The 11,887-nt window shown below is 52.1% G+C and overlaps 1 protein-coding gene and 1 pseudogene across 2 annotated transcripts; both read left to right on the top strand.

Moving 5' to 3' along the window:
• Positions 1–6,604: 6,604 nt before the first annotated feature.
• On the top strand, positions 6,605–9,408 carry LOC101761616. 2 transcript variants are annotated; one of them, XM_012845371.3, is made up of 2 exons: positions 6,605–7,981; positions 9,102–9,408. In XM_012845371.3, exons 1-2 carry the CDS (start codon positions 6,673–6,675, stop codon positions 9,215–9,217), a joined length of 1,425 nt encoding a protein of 474 aa, XP_012700825.1. In that variant the 5' UTR covers positions 6,605–6,672; the 3' UTR covers positions 9,218–9,408. The 2 variants fall into 2 exon arrangements, with proteins under 2 accessions (XP_012700825.1, XP_004966374.1); XM_004966317.3 differs by having other exon boundaries at positions 6,607–7,981; positions 9,137–9,407.
• A 526-nt stretch (positions 9,409–9,934) lies between these two features.
• On the top strand, positions 9,935–10,906 carry LOC101774202 (annotated as a pseudogene).
• Positions 10,907–11,887: the final 981 nt, after the last annotated feature.

Consider the following 11,887-nt stretch of genomic DNA (forward strand, 5'->3'; position numbering starts at 1 on the left):
TCGTCGTGCGGCGGATCTGATGGGTGTGATAGGGGGAACGGCGCTATAAGCGAGGTTGCACAGGTGATAAGACAGGCGGGCTGCGGCTGCGAGGGCGAGCGCGAAGCAGCGGTTTGCCAGGCACAGTTCTGGCAGCAGAAAACGAGCTGTCACGGCCGGGGTCGGGGTTGGGGATGGAGGAATCATGGCGTAGCGCATTCGGGGCGGCGCGACTGTGGAGAGGCGGCGGAAAAGCCGGAAGGCCTCGGGCCTTGCAGCAGGGGATCCGACGAGATGATGATGGGCGCGAGCAGCGAGGTAGTTTGATGCAGCGGGCAAGAAAGCTCTGCCACAGCGGTGACGGGGCACCAAGGCGCGGCCGGTGAGGGCGCGAGCGAGACGGGGCGCTGCAGAAAGGGTCGCAGAGGAGCTTCCGCTGCGATTGGGGAGAAGGGCACGGGAAACCATCCGGTCGCGGCCGGCGACAGGGCGAAGCGGCAGGCGTCGGGGAAGTTGAGCCACGTGGCGGGGGAGCTCTGAAGTGGTGCAGGCTGCTCGAGTGCGTCTGCCTCGGGAGATCCGGGGGAAAAGATTACGGGTCCACCTGTCAGTCTCGGTTTCTCCTCTGCCCACGATTGAAAGGGACACTGTGGTGGAGACTTAGAAGGAACCGGCGGGGTGCGTTGGGGTCTTCATGGGTCGGAACTGGGAACCGGAGGTTGAGCGCTTAAACTCGGGGGAGCTGAGTCAGCGGAATTAGGGACTCGGATTAAGATTAACTCAAAAGATTTGACCAGGGCCGTTACAGTTTCGACCTTAGTCCATTTTCATTTAGACAGACGGGGCAATCCACCAAGTATCGAACATAAGCCTGACCCCGTCCGTCGTCCTTATAGTTGCGACATAACTGAAACATTCAACTCCTATAACTCGTGAGTGACAGGAAATCACTCGACTTTTACCGGGACCTATTAAGCATGGCAACTACTCGACCTTAGTAACTAGTATTCAATTCAAGGTACTAAGTTCATGCATCTACGGTTTCAATCAACTCCTACCAACGTAAATGCACAATCATAAGCATCAATAAGTGCCATAAAAGTAAAACAGGGAATTCATGCACCGGGGCTTGCCTTCAGGAAAAGCAAGTGGGTCCTCGGGGTCTTGCTCCGGTTCGTGCTCTCCTTCGAAGGGGTGAAGCTCCTCAGCGGGGTCTTCTTCCGGTGCCGGGTGGAGCTCGTAAGTTCCGTTGGTGAGATTTAACTCTACACGGAAATGCAATGCAGGGGTTAAACATTTTAGATGGTTATTTCAACATACTCGCATGTTTTAACTCAGACACTTGTAGCAAAGCTACAGGAAAGGTGGGGAGTCAAACTTCAGTTGGTGGAGAACCGGATAAAAGGGTCGGATTTGGGAGAAACTTATGGTCTGACCCTTAGATTTAAGGAAAAACCGTATCGAGGTCCTCAGACTCAACATAGAGAAATCCCCAAAAATATTTCACCGATACCCTTGGGTCAAAGAAAAAGATACAGCCGAGCCCTCGGGCGAGGCGGAGAAAGGTCGGCGAAACTGACAGGGTCGGGCGAGACGAAAAGAAACGGGGTTGGGTGACACGAAAAGAAAAGGGATCGGGCGAACCGAACAGAAAGGGGTCGGGCGAACCGAAACAAAAGGGGTTGGGCGAACCGAAATGAAAAGGGGTCGGGCGAACCGATCAGAAAGCGGTCGGGCGAACCGAAACAAAAGGGGTCGGGCGAACCGAACAGAAAGGGGTCGGGCGAACCGAAACAAAAGGGGTCAGGCGAACCGAACATAAAGGGGTCGGGCGAACCGATCAGAAAGGGGTCGGGTGAACCGAACAGAAAGGGGTCGGGCGAACCGAACAGAAAGGGGTCGCGGCTTACCTCCAGGTCTACGGTGAAGCCTTGGGGTCGAAAAGGAGTAGACTTGGGTGGAAGGTCGTATGCACTAAGGCTTGGGTGGCGGCGAGGCTTCGACGGTGCTCCGGCGGTGGCGGAGCTTCTTGTGGACAACTAGCAAGCTCTAGCACCGTGCGTAGGAACAGGCAGCTCGTGGGTTGGGAGAAGCGGCTTGAGCGGAGAGGGGAACTTTCTCAAGAGTGTGGCGGCGAAGTCGCCGGAGTGTGGGGTGGCGCAAAGGGGTGAGCTCCACAGAAGCTCAGCGGCGGCGCAGAGGAGAAAGCGATGGCGCGGGTGCGGGCGGTGGCAAGGGGTGGCATTGCCGGTGAGGGGGTCCCTTTTATAGAGCCGTGGTGGGGCGGAGGGTCGAGGCGGGGCTTCGGTGGGGAAGGGATAAGGCCGGGAGCGGTGACTGCGCGGGCAAGGCGGCCATTGGCCAGCGGCGCCATTGGGCAGAGGAGGCGGAGCTCCGGGTGGTCTTCGGCGGCGATTGGCCTTGGGCGGCGCGCGTCTAGGGCTTCCGGTCTGTCGGGTGGGCGAGGCGGAGGGCTACCGTGGGGATTGGGCGAGCAGGCGGAGGCACGGGACGCCGTGCGTGTGGCAGCTTTCTCGGCGGACGGGCGGAACGGGGTTGGCGGAGCAGAGCCGTGGCAGGCGGAAGGCGACACGCGTGCGGCCGGCGGTTGGCTAGCCCGGCGTTCGCCCCGTCCTGTCGCGGGCGCGGGTTGGGCGCCGTGGCCTTCGTCCTGTCGTTGTCGCGCTGGTGATAGGGCGCCGGTGAGCTGCCGGTGGTCGGCGGCCACGCGGCGCGCGAGCGAACGTGCTCTAGCGTGCAGGCGTCGAGGCTCCCTTCGGGCAGCAAGCCCGACCAGCTTTGGGGAGATCTTTCTCCGAATTTTCCAACACAACTTCCAAAACTCTTTTAAACAAACTTGCTCAACTCTGGAAGTCCTTTGAACTTTGTTTAAGGTGTCGGTTCAGATTGTGAAAGGATTTGAAGATATTTCATGCCAAAGTTAGCCAAAAATCAGGAATCCCAGACTTAGGATTTTAAGGCATTAGGGGTGAGTTGACTGTTTCACCTCACTTCGACCGGGGTTTTGAACAGGTTCGGGCCCGATTTGGATATGGGTTTGTGTAACAAAGTTGCAACACACTCTAGGTACTACAACTTTCATTCACGCCCTGATTTGAGTTTAGATAGGAATTTGTGAGATAAAAGCTTGCAAAGATGAAGGAAAACTCGAATTCCAGGACTTAAGAGATTTTTAGGGTCCTTTAGTAAACCGGTTTTGATTGCTGTTTTTGACTTCCTTCCACTCCGAATTAGTCTGGTGGTAGTTGATAGATTCACCAAATATTCTCATTTCTTATCATTGAGCCATCTATTCACTATTTCTAACGTTATCCCATTACTAACTGATAATGTATTCAAGTTACATGGGCCACCCTTGGTTATGATGACAGACAGAGATAGGATTTTTACAAGCACTTTGTGGCACTCTCTTTTCAAAGCAATGGGAATCAAATTACATCTCAGCTCAGCCTACCACCCACAAACAGATGGCCAAACTGAAAGAGTTAACCAGTGCCTAGAAAACTATCTTAGATGTATGTGTCGGGGATACATCCCCAGTACCCGCAAGGAAGGAAGAGGTCAGACTCCTACTAGGATTCCCCTGTAATCCGACTAGGACTAGTCCTGAGTACTCCTACTAGGACTCCTCCTTGTAATCCGACTAGTACTCTGCCCCCTGGAGTATATAAAGGAGGGCAGGGGTACCTAGCTCGACAGGTCAGACCTCGAGGTCGTACCTCAACAGATCCTTCAGGACCAGAACATACATCAATACAAACCAACACACAGGACGTAGGGTATTACGCGATCTAGCGGCCCGAACCTGTCTAAATCGTGTTCTTTGCGTCACCATTGATTCCTTGATTCTCGACGACCCTTACCGCATAAAAGACCACCTAGGGTACCCCCTAGGCGGGTTGCCGGTCTAAAACACCGACAGTATGTGCTTCTCTGCTCCAAGAAGATGGTTTTATTGGTTATCTTCTGCTGAATGGTGGTACAACACTTCCTATCACACCTCCCTGAACATGACACCCTTCCAAGCTCTCTATGGTTTTCCCCCTCCCATGGTGGCTGAGGTTATCTTGCCTGATTGTCCAGATGATAATGCTAGGGAAATTCTACAAAATAGGCAGTTGGCAAACCAGTTAATCAAAGACAACTTAGCTAAAGCTCAATCAAGAATCAAGCATCAAGCTGATACGCATCGATCTGAAAGGGAATTTGAAATTGGGTCTATGGTTTATTTGAAGATACAGCCATACAGACATACTTCATTGAGTTTACATAGCTCTTTGAAACTACACTCTAAGTACTATGGTCCATTTCAAGTTCTAGACAGAATTGGCAAAACAACTTACAAAATCCTATTGCCAGATCATTGCAATTTGCACCCAATTTTTCATGTCAGCCAACTTAAGAAGTACATTGGACAAACAGCTGTACCTTCACCTGATTTACCACTCATTGATGACAAGGGCAACATAAAGGTAGCACCTAAAACTATCTTGGACAGGCGTATGATTCCAAGAAACAATGAACCTATTGTGCAGTGGTTGATTCAATGGACTAATCTTCCATCTTCAGAAGCAATCTGGGAGGATGCATCTTTCATTCGTCAAGTGTTTCCTTCTTTTCATCCTTGAGGACAAGGATCTCAAGGGAGGGGCAATTGTCAGGAGACTGAGTCGCCATTCAGTAATTCCATCATCATTCAGTAGCACCATCGCCATTCAGTTAACTGGGCACTACAGACTGAAGCCGGCATTGATTGTAACGGTTCGCCGAGTTCACCTAGAGGTGTTGATTTGCCATCCAACGGCCAGGGTTTCTTGCATCCTTTGGGTGATGGGCTACGGTCTAACCTGACGGGAAATAGTCTTTACTCTTTGCTTACTGCTATTAAAATAGCTTAGTTACTACTCTGTAATTTTGCGTTATGTAATGGTCAGGACCTGGTCAGTTGGATCTTATCATCAAACAAGAACCCTATCGTTTCTTCTCTAGAATAGCTTAGCCTTAGGCGGCGCCACCACCATGGGGTTGGCTTATCTGTACTGAATCTGAATCCTGAGGTTGGAGTGAAAGGGGCTGCAGTTGTTCTTCGCCACTGGTTATCGTTTCTTTCTCTGAACTTGCTCGATTTCCTTGTTGTTTTCGTCGCCCCCTTGCCCAGTTCTTGGTGCCCTGTCACGCCCCTCCACACGGCAGCCGCGATCGATGACTTCTCGCCCCCATGCGCCGCCGTCGCCCACCAGCCTGACAGGGGCAACACCGCCGCCGCAGGTACATCTGCTCCCTACGCTCTCTACGTTCTATTGCCCAATGTCTCGAGCTGAAAGACGAGGTCGCGAAGCACCAGCCAGTTGTGGTCCCCCATGGAACTACCCGTCGTGGATCCAACTCTACTTACGCCCTCCGCCCCAGGCCTTGTCGGCTCCTCACTTGTCCACGCCTGCTTGACTTCGGTGCCACCGGCATCGCCCACAATATGTTCGATGTAATGCCACAGTGGGGGATTGTTGGCTGGAGCGCTCATTGAGGCCACATGGCATGCAACGACGTCGAATCGTCGAGGCGTGTATGGTGTGAGGCACTACATGTGTTTGGTTGCTTGTATCATTTGATTCATGTATGGGATCGTTCAAAATAATAATGACTATTTTATTTAGTTGGGTGAATTGTACCAATCTATCCAAGATGAAGCCATCCCACTTAATCTATTATTCTACTACTAATAATAGTGAACCATACGGTGCAAACAAATTGGTTGAATCCCACCATCCAGAATCCTTCATACATGCATCAATTGGTGCATGTACACCTTATATCTCTGCCATATACACAATAATTCGTTCGGTACTTTTGTTTGGGACTCAAGGATCCATTCATGTCTTTAGTCATAAATTTTGTATTGGTCTTTCCTGAACGCACTGAGATCTAACGGTGGTAGCATGCAGCGATAAAATACTACTCCATTATTTTTTTTCAATCCTATAAGTTGGAACGATCTTCTTTAAGTAAATATTGACAGCATTGCTCGGTGTACTGGGCTAGCTCTTTCCGTGAATTCTTTCTTTTAAGTCTTCGTTCACGGGGTAGTACTGATGAATAGATGATGTTTCTTTTGACTAATAAATTGTTTGCACGAGGGGTTCAGTTCAAGAGTCCAGGTCATGCTCTGGCAAAGATCTGAATGCAGTGGCGAGGAGGAGGAAGGAGGCATTGGCTTAGCTTGACATTGGTGTTCACTGTGAAATTTATTACACGAATATTTAAATCTATTACAAAGTATGAGAAACCTATGCAAAATATAATTCATGCAAAAGAATTATTCATGTATGAAAATACTACTTCTACCTTGTAATCAATGTATAGAGAAAGGGATCATTATTTTGAAATCTCATTTGCATGAATAATTCTTGTTCTCTAATATAAATATATAATTTTGTTTACTTTTTTTGGAAACACGTGCATGCCAGAAATTAAATGAATGGTTCACTTCCAACCAGACAATTCGATCCAGCACTTCCAATTCGGAGAACCAGGGATGGCCCGGCCCGGTCAGCACCGCTAAAGCGCGCGTGACTCGGAACCGTCGGATGGTTTCCCCGTCCTTCTTCCCCTCACCTTTCCCTTTCGATTACGGCGGCGCCGCCATCGCATCACCTTCATCGCATCTCGCCCTCGATGGCTAGCATCTCGCTCTCCAATTGCGTCCTCCTCCACGCCGATGGCTTCCACGGCAGCTCCTTGCAGCGGAACGCCACCACCGCCATGGCCTTCACCAGTCGGGGGACCAGCATCGAGGCATCCTTAAGCTGCCCCGAGCGTCCGCTGCTCCCCACAATCCTCTTTGTGGAATGCTCCAGCGTTGACGACTTCACCACCGAACCCCCACGCATCGTCCGCGCGGTTGAAGACATCATCGTCTTCAGCGTCCTCATCGGCCCTCGACTCCGCCCAGACGTCTCGCCGTGCGACTACGACTACTTCATCTACCGGGTCGGGGAGGTTCCGTCGCTTCAGCTGCTGCCGCCCCCGCATCCCACCTTCCAAGACGAGGATGCAGGCCTCCTTCTCTGCGGGGAAGACGACTTCATTGTCGCCGCGTTGATCGCTACAAACAAATCTGGAGTGTACGACCTCCACCGCTTCGACTCCAGGAGTTGGACGTGGAGCCAGGAGGTGGTGCCATTGGTGGCGCCGCAGGCTGCGTTCCCCTTCAGGATCACTCTGAACTCAATCCGGCTTGGTTACCATCTCACGTCCACCGTAATCACCATCGGAGGCGAAGGTGGCACGATGGGCTGGGTCGATCTCTGGCGTGGCATCCTGATCTGCGACGTGCTCCACCGGAAGCCCGAGCTCCGTGGTGTGCCCCTGCCGGTGCCGATGGAGCTGCTGACATGCAACAATGGTCGGGGGGCTGACATAGGAGGCTGCGGAAAATCCCTCCGCGGGATTGCCGTCATCAATCAAAGCCTCAGGTTTGTTCATTTGGAAGCCATCGTCTCCACCACCTCCAAGACACTGCCTGCTGCAGATAGCGACAGCGATGATGAAGAACCTGACTCGCTCATGTCTGACTGGGTGATCACGACATGGAGCAACTCCAAGATGAGTACCTCGTGGGATGACTGGATCAAGGACTGCGAGGCCAAAGCATCGCACACCACGATCCACAGCAAGCCCAAGTCAAAGATGCTCAACTCTGGATTGCTGTCACCTGAAGGAGCAAATCAAGAGCGAGCCTTGCAGAACCTCTGGGTGTCCCACCCAGCTCCTGGCATCGATGATGGTGTCGTTTACTTGCTGGCCAGAGTCAGATTCCAGGACCCGAAGGCATTCGTTATCGCTCTTGACGCCAGGAAGAATGTTCTGCTAGGCTCAGCTGAGTTCGCGACTGAGAAGAAACGCGGTGATGGCGTCATGTATTTCCCAAGTAACATCTCAAAGTACATCGCCCCAGAGGCTAGGGTTCTTCCTATTACCACAGGTACTGCTCTAATTAAGTATTGCAGCTGCAAATTAAACCCTGCTCCAAGATATGGGAGTGGGTCTACAAAGATGAGCTCTAAATTAATGAGAATACCTGATCACTGAACCATGGCCTGTGTCAGTCCACTGCATATTTCAGTTAGCTTGCATTGATTCGATATGCCCATATTTTCCTTTTTGAGTTTTTTCACCTGCTTGGCTGTTGATAATTATCCGCTGTAATTAGTCACTTTGATTTCTATTGCAATTATAGATTTGGGGAAAAACGGGTAGAAACATAGCTAGGATCATCTCATCAGCCGTGCGGTTAGTGGGGGGATTGGGTGTTGGTGGAGTTAAAACCTGCCCGTCGCACTTTGCCTAACGGGCGAAATCCTTCACCCTGCACCCACGGGTGGTTTTTTGAACCCGTACCCATCCCGGTGAGGTTTGAGTTGGATTAGCATCCCTGTTAGTTAGAACAGATAGAGCACCTTGCATTTCAAACACACATGGGTGAAACCACAGCACCGTACCAGCACTTGCAGGGTGGAATTTTACACCTGCAAGCATGGGCTGTAGTTGTCTGTTGTTACAAAATGGGGCATTTAAAGTTTTTCCATTTTATTATAACAAATGAATAGGCGACCAGAGTTTTACTAGCAAATTTTATGGGGAAGGTAAGGCATAAGCATCAAGTATGAAACTATTTACCAGGGAGGCCGGTTCGTTCATCCTATTCTGATATTCAGGACCAAGAGATCCTGGATTCTCTTTCGGATAGGCCCCGAATGGAGGGGAACTAATTAAAAATATTTGATTTTTCTCACTGGATGCTGTCACATGTGTTGAAGATGGATGGGAGGAGTCAAGCCTGCACGAAGGCACTGAAAATGTAGAGATTCCTAGTTTACCAATCTACTTCCCTGGCTACGGGTTTGAATGATGATAAGTGCTCGAGTTGTTCAGATCATCTCATGTCGTTTGTGACCTGAGTACATATGTGCTACAGGTCTTGACAGTACTTGTGCCCTGTTTGTTTATCTAGCTACATACTCCATTAAGCTGTGTGCTGGTTGGCAATCTAGATTATCGGTGGTTTGGATTATTTAGTTTTGATGAATGATTATTATCTGCAGTGCCCTTGCTTATACCGCTGCTTGCTGTGCTACAGCTTAGCTTCTCACTGCTTGGTGCTGCCGTTCAATGCTCGCTGTGCTTGCTACTGCACGCCGTTCAAGTAATCGTACATTAGTACTTGTGGCACGGAGAATTCTATGGTGTTTTAGATTAAAAAAAAGTGGCAAGCGACGACATTAATTAGTACTTGTGTCCTTGTATCTATGCATTGCTGTACCTTTGCTTTTTAATATAATACAAAATAATGTCTCATTGGCACCTGGACATACTTTTTCTGGTAAAAATGTGTAATAGTAAACACCAAGCTAGCAAATGTCGAAGGGATGCTCGTATTTTTTCGATTAATTGTTTTTACAGTGTTAATTTCTGTTGATAGTTGACTCCATTAATCTTGGGTGTGTAAAAAGTAGCAGAAGAAGAACCGGGAGTTTTGGTAAAGAAGAAAGGAATGCTGAGGTTTTTGGCCCAGGTCAGCTATCGTGACCGGGCCACGAAACAGCCCACATAAAATAGGCTACGGCATGCGGCCCGCCTGCTAAAATTTTGCACGGACAGCCGACGGCCCGCCAAAAGTCACGCGACCGGGACCGGAGCGCCCACTGTCTTTCTACACCGTTTCCCGCCGTTCGCCGGTCAAACTGGTCAGAGTCAGAGCCGCTGGTAGTATTCGGACCCAGTACAACTCCGCTCGCGTCGGCGAAAATCCATGGGCCACGGCACGACGGAACAGCGAGGAGCGCCGGCGTTTAAGTTCCATCTCGACGACAAAGAACCCAACCCGATCGCCTCACGCGATCCTGCTCTCACCGTAGCGCGCCGCTGGTCGCTAACAATGTCCATGAGCAAGCTCGCCGCCGCCGGCGACGGCTGGGCCGACCTCCCTCGCGACCTCCTCGAGTCCGTCCTCGCCCGCCTCCCCGTGCCGGACCGTCTCCGCTTCCCCGCCGTCTGCACCGCGTGGCAGTCGGCCGCCGCCACCGGCGCCTCCGGAAGCAACGCGCCGTTGTCGCCGTGGCTCATGCTCCCCTTCAACCCGACCGCGCGCGGGCGCCCGCGGCGTGGCGGCGGCGGCGACGCCAGGCTCCTGAGCCTGGCGGAGGGCAGGGCCTACGCCATCCGGCACGGCCGTCTCCGAGCACGTCTGCGTCGGCTCGTCGCCCGACGGGTGGCTCATCACCGCCGACGCCAGCTCGGAGCTGCATCTCTTGAACCCAGTCACCGGCGCGCAGGTCCAGCTGCCGTCCGTCGCCACGCTCCCGTTCGTCGACGCCACCCGCGGCGCGGACGGTTGTGTGGAAAGCTACAGCCTCCGGCGCTGCTTCGCTGACGACGACTGCGACGACGAGGTGCTGATCCCGCCGGAGACGCTCGCGCCCGACAGGCTCCGGTACGAGGTCTACGAGAAGGCCATCGTCGTGTCCGCGACGCGGCGGCTGCCTCGCCGTCGGGGGAGACATGGGGCGGCTACGCCTTGGTGCTCATCTGCCAGCCCCTGTCCCGTGTCGCCGTCGCCCGAGCAGGGGACGCGGGATGGACCCAGCTCGACACGCCCGCGCGCTGCTGGGTCGACGCCGTGCGCGCGGCCGGAGCCGACGGGGTGGTTTACGCGATGGACACCGCGGGGCGCGTCGAGGCATGGGACATGGACGCGACGCCGGCGCCGGCGCCATCTCGGGCGGCGATCGCGCCGCCGTGCCGCTGCTCTGCGCGCGCGTGCGCCATGTTTGCGGTGTGTCGCAGGTACCCCATGGAGCTCGCGCCCAAGTCAAGAGTATGGCCAAGTCCCTATGCAGGCAAGTGCTAGCCATTGTGAAGTCATTTTATTCAAAAGTCGATCTGTCCATGGTTGCCGATGGCATGGCTGGAGATTGTACCGATGATGCGTACATCCAATATCAAGAGGAGTTGGAGCCGGTGGCCGAGAGAGTTGCAGAGTTTGTTGATCTTGAGTAATCATGGTTTGCTGCCTTTTTTTGTAACTTATTGGTAAACTCGATGTACCTGAACAAGTGTCTTTTGTTTGAGGTGTTGATCATCATATATGCGATGAGTACTAGCTTGTCGGTTTACAATGAGTAGTCTTGTGGGTAGTCATTGAGGTGGCGGTAGTCTGCATCGTGGACCCCAATTATTGCAGTTATTTGTAGAGGACGTGCATGTGAGTAATGTGTCCTTTGCATTATTGCTTTGTACTGGTGAGGACCCACGGGAGTACTATGCAAGATTTATTGTTTGTAGCCAGAGTTAACCATATGTGAGCTTTGATTCCGCGCAGATAGGCTTTCACGTGAAAGTTATCATTGCTTAGGACAAGTCGAATTACTGTGTAGTCACGGTGCGCTATGTTGCCTAGTCTTTCGGTTTATAAATAGAGCCCCAGCTGCCGTTGCGGAAACATGGATCCGATTATAGCAATGGTTGGCTTTAGGTCGCTTCTCTTTGACAGTAGCAAGTTTCCAATGAGCGCCCTGGTTCTAGAAGTTTACTCGTAGTGAGGTTCCACATTCCTTCCACAAATCTTCGCGCTAGAAAAGATTGCTCTGATGCTAGAAGAATCCTCATAGGAGGATTTCCCGTGTGCTCCATCTTTTCCCCTGCTCTCTGGTAATAACCATGCTGGAGCTCGCAAGTGAAGGATGATGAGCTTCATGGTCTTTATCCAGTTTTCTGGCCGAGGATGGAAGCGTGGTGCCGACTGCTCACTTCCTCTGCAACGTCTCGGGATGAGACTCAAGTGCACGATGTGTGCTTGAAGTCCAGTTCCGAGTATTTGTAGAGGGGAAGG

The sequence above is a fragment of the Setaria italica genome, chromosome IV (assembly GCF_000263155.2).
Source record: "Setaria italica strain Yugu1 chromosome IV, Setaria_italica_v2.0, whole genome shotgun sequence".
Taxonomy (NCBI): Eukaryota; Viridiplantae; Streptophyta; class Magnoliopsida; order Poales; family Poaceae; genus Setaria; species Setaria italica.